At 39.9% G+C, this 7,245-nt stretch overlaps 1 protein-coding gene across 1 annotated transcript; it reads right to left on the minus strand.

The window, feature by feature from the left end:
- Positions 1-238: 238 nt before the first annotated feature.
- On the minus strand, positions 239-5,683 carry LOC112234285 (C-type natriuretic peptide 4-like). Its single transcript, XM_024402348.2, has 3 exons — positions 5,487-5,683; positions 3,782-4,074; positions 239-655 (listed from the first exon to the last, which is right to left on the minus strand). The coding sequence occupies exons 1-2, from the start codon at positions 5,577-5,579 to the stop codon at positions 3,805-3,807; spliced, it is 363 nt and encodes a 120-aa protein (XP_024258116.1). The 5' UTR covers positions 5,580-5,683; the 3' UTR covers positions 239-655; positions 3,782-3,804.
- Positions 5,684-7,245: the final 1,562 nt, after the last annotated feature.

The following is a 7,245-nucleotide window of genomic DNA, read 5'->3' on the forward strand; positions in this document are numbered from 1 at the left end:
ATTACTTTTTTCAAATCCAATATATTTTCCACATAGATTCCACATCACAATGTGTTGACAAATTACGTTGCAACAACGTTGATTTAACCAGTTGGTGCCCAGTGGGACCACTCAATGGAGAGAATTGTTGGCCTACATAAGTGGCGCACTATCACTGAATAAAGCCTCAGTCTCACCCACATTCCATAGTTTATTTTCACCAGAAACTATGTTTTCTCCATATACAAAAACTGGGAGGAGACTCGTTAGTGCCTGGAATTTTTTTTTTAATCATTTTGAAAACATTCACTATTTAAGACAAAAAAGGTTACAAACAGAATTTACCTGCAGTTTGCATCCATTTCAAAATGTTACATAAATAAAATGAATATTTATAAATATCTATTTTATAAACATATAAATAGTTTTTAAAACATAAATACATTTATGCAGGAATGAAAGTACATGAATTTACAGCAGCAGCAACAATATACAGCTTTTCGGTTTCTAGGTTTTACACCAATGTTATACATATGGGTTGGTTTTATCATTGTTGTCTCAGTCCTCGAAAATGCTGGTCATGGTGGCTTTTTATACCGAAAATCCATCACTTTTTAGGCATTTACCTCAGGCGAGGACCAACTGAATCCATGTTGTCGAACCCATCGTCTGAATGCTGTACAGAGAGGGGAGAAGGAAAAAACATGGTTAAATGTCTTTGTCAAGTGAAAACTCTGGACGGATGGTTCTGTTAAAAGAAAACTGGATGTAGATATGGACATGTTACCACAAAATAAAGGGGATCCGTGTCACCCTCTAAAACAAGCTTTCTAACCGAAGTCTCACTGCACCACTCTGGTCTACTCACTCCAAACAAGCACATGAAGTCCGCCCTTTGCCTCTTACACAATACTGAATTGACCGCCTAATACTCCTCTCCTCCTGTCCTCCTCACCCACTTCTCACTTTAAAGTTGGGAAAGGGAGGAAGAGAGGTGTCTGCCCAAGAAACACACACACTTAGTCACATATGAACAGTATATGAGTCAGGACAAAGGAAGGTGCCACAACAGCCCCTCCCCATCAGGATTTCACTGTTAGCAAAAAGGGTTTCCTTGAACATAGGCACTTAGGGTGCCATGTGTGTGTGTGTGTGTCCATCCATCTACAAAGAGAGGAACCTGCTTTCACTCTATTTCTCTTTCTCTCCCTCACACACATAGAGACTGGCCAGTGACTTCATCACGTACACACAATGCATTATACTTTATCAATGGCCTAACACTGACATCTACATGTCCTCATTGTCTTCACATCCATCCCATTGACTTCAGCCAACACCTATGATTACTTATGGTGATGTACTGCAATGAGTATGGCCAATTCATTTGGATTACTTCCCACGAACTTAAAACATTTCAAGAGGGGCTTCCTGATCTCATTCTATGGGGTTTTGTCCTGAGAACGCAGTCAGCATAATGTTATGATAGAGCATCAATGGGACACGCTGTTCTTCCCTAAACTGCTCTCACACTGTCCCACATAAATGCATAAGCAGAGCGCATATAGATGGACACGACTGCTTGGGAATTGATTCATGACTTCAATCAAGAAGCAGATGCATTTGTAAGTTAATTTATATCCTTCTTTTAAATGCAGTCTCAATAAGATTTGCTTGTAGTAGTCAGTAGGCCTAAACCAAAAGGATTAGGCTATAGGATTTCCACTTCACTGAAGGTTGAGGTAACCCTAACTTTGTTTCAATCACTATTGGTCAGTTGCAACATGTTTCATAGTGACCCCACTGACCTCTCAGATCAGATTGACCTTTGGCCACTAACAGGCTCACATGCACATTCACATTTGACACATTGACATTTGTGACATTTGTGACTCGTTTCAGGAAACTAGGCGTATGTCGCACGTCACTACTTCACAGCAGAGGCATTTGAACGTAAACATCTATTTTTTGATCAGATTTGTTATTTTTCAGAAATACCTTCTGGAACATGTGAACTTTCATGTGCCTTAATAACAAATGTGTATTCTGTCCATAAATAAGAATAAAATTGTTAAATTACGAGCCTAGTTGGTTTAGCCAAGGAAAAAGACAGTATATTTCCTGCTAGCCACGATTGGCTGAGATAATGGATGGGCTGGATATGTAGGGAGATGAGTTTGGATTGGTCTGCCATTTAGCATGCTTCTGTCTATAACGTGAGCAGTTCAGTATGTGTTGACAGTCCTCTCTACAGCGCCGTTTTTGAAAGATATAATGTTAGCCATCGAGAACTAGAAAAGTTTTAATACTTTTCTCAACAACATTGATGGCCTGAATGTAGTAGGCGCTCTCGACAGATCAATTGGAAAAATGTATGGTTTACTTTGTGCACACGCCATGGTCAGTGTGAACCAGAGTCACTTGACAAAATGCTGGCCCCAAAAAGATGTAACTACAAAGTTAAATGGTTCCAGTCTGCTGTGAAGCATTCGTCCATGTATACCGGTAAGAGTCTAGCTACATGTTTAGATATACATTTTGGCAGAAAGTATTTTTTTTTTGCAAGTTAAAGTGTACTGTTAGTTAACTAGCAAACATTAGCTTGTGACTTGCTAGCTAGCGTTATGTGTATGATCTTTGTCGTAATATTATTTTAATCAGAATTCCATTTGGATTGCTTGTTATAGCCTAATGTTAGCTAGCTTACATTGAACCTAGTTTGTTAGCTTTAGCTACCTGCATATTCATACTACAGCTATGACAATGTTTGTATTGGTAGTAGTACGAGTTGGGATGATGCCGGTTGATTGTTTAGCTAGTTAGCTACTAGCTACATGTCTAAACAAAAGACTCCACTTCGGCCAGATTATTACATGACCCATCAAATTAGCCAGCTGTGTCTGGGGGTGATTATGGCCATCTATTGTATTTCATGAACATGTATAACATGTCCAGACAACAGTGACCCATCCACTTAGCTAGATGTGGCCTGGGGGTAGTTATAGCATTTCCTTCACATGACCAATCAATTTAGACTAGTATGATGGTTAACTGTCATCTAATAATGATACAATATTTATAAAATATTTTTCTGGACACTCTGTTTTTGATATTGCTACTATGCAAGTAACCATTTCACTGTACTGTTTACACCTTCTGTATCCTGTGCTTGTGACAAATCAACTTTATTTTATTTGACATAGTATGTGTTTACCACATGGCCTCAAGTGTGAATCCTTAAAGTGATGGGTGGGGCTAAGGCTTTAGAGAGTGTGAATGATGCTGAATGGGTGTAGACATAGAAGAGCTCTCCAGTAGGGGTACCAAAAGATTCATGGACCATTTTATCAAAAGTGGGGTTAAAAATGTATAAACTTTCAAAGTAGAATTACTTTCCCATTTTTCCTCAACTGAAGTGTATGATATACAATTTTCTAGCTCTGAGTAGCTTATTTTTATCCAATGTAAAAAAAACACTATTTCAAATGTTGCTACATAAAACCAAATCAAGGCAGACGGTCACATTTAGACTAGTGCAAACTGTTCTACACTACTCTTTTAGTCTATAGTCTATGGGTGTCTCATCTGAAATATGCACTGAGTTACTCATGAGTTAGCCTACATTTGGGGATTTTGTAGCAAATGCCTATGGAACTGTTCTTAAATTAGGTTGTTTTCCCATGGTCGCCTTTTTGTCTCCCATCATAAGGTAGTGTTGATAGACGTTCTTCCTGATTTAATCCCAGGATGTGCAATTACGCATAGAGAAAAGGATATGCCGCGGGAGGTTAGGTTTACTTACCGATACGTCTCGATGCGCCATCTCTAACAGCCCATGCCGCTAATAGTGCCTATCCTGTCCATTTTGTGTCCGAAGCAGCCACTCCGGGCCGCGGCCCCTTTCTTGGTGTTAGGTTTGTGTCTCCGTGCACTGGGCTGGTCGTTCAGCAAGCGCGCCCACATGCCCTTGGCGCGAGTTTCCATGCGCAGGTCTCGCAGCAATCGTACCCTGGAGCGCAAGTTTTCCATCCTCCGCTCTCTCTCTTCAGATGCCAGGAACTCCGAAAGCTCCTCCCCCAACAAACTTCTAAGAGACTGGGACACAGAAACAAGACACCCGCTTTAGATACTACATTCTTAATTGAAACGACTTGGGTAAGCACCTGTCAGCAGATAGCTCATCTGGGAATTTTTCTGATAAACGGCAATACAGCTGTGCATTCGGGAAATCAATTGCCTACTTTGGCAAGCAGTAAACTCACTCTCTTGCCGTTTTCACAACAGTTTCGTTTTCAACTGGTCCTATGAAAGTAATTATGTTTATTCCACATCAAACTTTACGCAATTATGCTACATCTAGTATAATGTTAGTGCTGCCTAGACTTGATTCGTGTCTGGAGACACCAAAAGACAGGTCAGAACTCGTTGTGTGGCACAGGAGGTTGGTTGCACCTTAATTGGGGAGGACAGGCTCGTGATAATGGCTGAAGCGGAATTAGTGTAATGTGTTTGAGGCCATTCCATTTGCTCCGATCCAGTCATTACTATCAGCCGTCCTCCTCTCAGCAGCCTTCACTGTTAAATGTGTAGCGACTAGCTACTGAATAGAAATCCTATTAAATGCTGCAATTTATTGGCCCATCCTTCAAAACCAAATCCTCAATTTGGGTGTTATCATAGGCTACATTTGCACTTTAACGCATGTGAAACGGTGTGTATATTGGTTGAATAAGGCGATGAACACTAGTCAGAAATAAGTCTCCTTCTCCTGGGGTTTCATGAATGCAGCGGAAAGACAGGTGCGCGTGCTGTGGGATATTAATTACTCACTGCTACATAGTGTTAGGACTATTCGTGCAAAGAATATTCAGTTCCTCGTGCTCGCATGACCAAACGTTTGAGAAAATACGTTTTCTGGTTTAAAATACGCAGCACAATGAAATGTATCGCCTTATACATCGATATTACTTTTAAGAACCGCAAAAGCTCATTTGGTTAGACGTAAAGGCCCCCGTCTCCTCATATCCGATGTCCAGGGGAGTGCTTCTCAAGGCGCGCTTGGGTACCAGCATGAATATCAAAATGATGCTTGGAAGAAAGTAGTCTTTAGATTTGTGTAAAACAGAGTAGCATATCACTCCATATATCTCCCTGATAAACAAGCCTTTCCTTCTTGTAATAGCCTATGCATACGTTGAGAAGCATACAATAAAAGGTCAAATAAAATAAATACAAAACCCATATCAACATGAGCAGTGTAATTGAAATGCAATAGTCGTTAGACTTAATACTAATACATTTAACAATATTATGAATATTGTTAATATCATCCCAACTCGTACTGTGTTAAAAAAGGAACAGTAGTCTATAGTTTATGATGAAGTAAAGCCATTATAGCCTGCATGCCAAGATATACATTTCCAGTAGCCTATACACTTGCATTCATTGTTCATGTTCACGCATTCCGCTTACAAATTGCAGCGTGCACATCAATGAAGTGACCTCACCTTCTGTTGCGCTGGTGTCAGAGGCTTCGCCCCTGTCCTCACTGAAAGCAGAATGATCATAAGTCCACAAGCCACCAAATGCGAGATGTTCATTCTGACAAGTTTTGTAAAAGGATTCCTCTGTGCAGGCTAAATGATATCAGTTGGTAACCAGTTGGTACTCTATGTCTCTCTGTCTGTCCTTACTCCAAGCTTCCCAAGTGCTACTCTAACTGTGAATTAGTACTCCCGACTTTATAGCCAGCCACTGGTGATGTCATGACCACCTGCATATTGGTCTTCCCTCCCTCCTGTAACTTGCCAATTTCGTTTTTTACCCGTACCTGCGGCTTGAGGAGCACGTCATGCTACATGATTAATTAAATGATACACATACTGGTCATTGTGGCTTAAATTAATGATAATAATATAGATTACATTATTGTTATACCATGTGCCACTAGGATTGGTTTGAATCCAAAACAGTACTCAACTGATTGAAAATGAGAAATTATATGTATTTCATAACTGTTGAAGTGTGACATTGGCAGACACATGAGACTATATAAAAATGCCAACCGCCCACCGCGATGAAATGAGGTTGGACAATGAGTTCCAAAGAAATCAAGACCTAACTTGTTAGATGCAACAGAGTTTGTGTGGAATGATTACCCACTCAGCATTACCATATTGTGGGGGAAAGTGTATCAAACAACATTCCAAAAGATGTGCTGTCATGGCAGGCCTTAATTATATAATTGTAAAACGAAAATATTTTTTTGTTTTTATTTATAATGATTTATTCGTCTTCCAGCTGTATAGAGTTGAACGCATACCCTATTCAGCCTATGCACCAACATACCTGCTGATTCCTGGGGAAATAATTAATAAGGTGTAACTTTAAAATATGAGCCCCCAAAACTTGAATTAAAAATATATACAACGGCTTTGATTTGCACTCTAAAATTTGCTGTGTTCAAAACAAACCAGCACTGGGTAAATAATGGACAGAACACACGTTGGATTATTTTTAACCGTTGGGTTATTGAGTTATAATCCACCGGGTTAGATCAGAAGACTAGAGGTGTGTCTTAGATTTGAAACAGTTATAGACCTACGCTCAAAAGACCATGGTTCATTCGATTTATCAAGCGTGTCAGATCCCACAAACATCATTGATGCCACAGAGGTGACATAGCGGTCAGCGGATACCACGTATATCCACGTATATCCCTCGCTTGCCTATGCATCCTCCCGGTTACACGCAAGAAGACATTGAGTTAAAGAAAGTTGTCAAATCGGACACATGTTAGGGCTGTAATTCAAAGACGGTGATTTGTGAAAAACAACTTTAATTATTCTGTTGGCGTAACACTTTGTCATCAAGTAAACCCGTCATCTTTTGTGAGACAACTGCATACTGCAGTGCGCGTTTTTCTTAAGAAGCAAGTGCCTGCGCTTGACTTCCCTAATGCATTGCTGTGCAGCGATATGCAATGACGCTATCTATATTTGAAACACATACAAAACTCTGCCCGACCTATGGTCTAAGGTTGGAAATGTCTAAAGTTCTATTCACGAGCAATATGATGAGCTTTGGAGAGGTGAATATTGCTACTAAGGCACCATCTGTTTTGAAACACAGAGTGGCAGTATTTGCTGTCTTGAAATACCAAAAGACTAAACATTCATTCGCCAAAAGTTTCACCTCAAATTGTCTTTGGTCTTAAAGATTGGCAAGGCCTCACTTCACAACAGTTCCATAATTATCATATCATTC

The sequence above is a fragment of the Oncorhynchus tshawytscha genome, linkage group LG05 (assembly GCF_018296145.1).
Source record: "Oncorhynchus tshawytscha isolate Ot180627B linkage group LG05, Otsh_v2.0, whole genome shotgun sequence".
NCBI classification, from domain to species: Eukaryota; Metazoa; Chordata; class Actinopteri; order Salmoniformes; family Salmonidae; genus Oncorhynchus; species Oncorhynchus tshawytscha.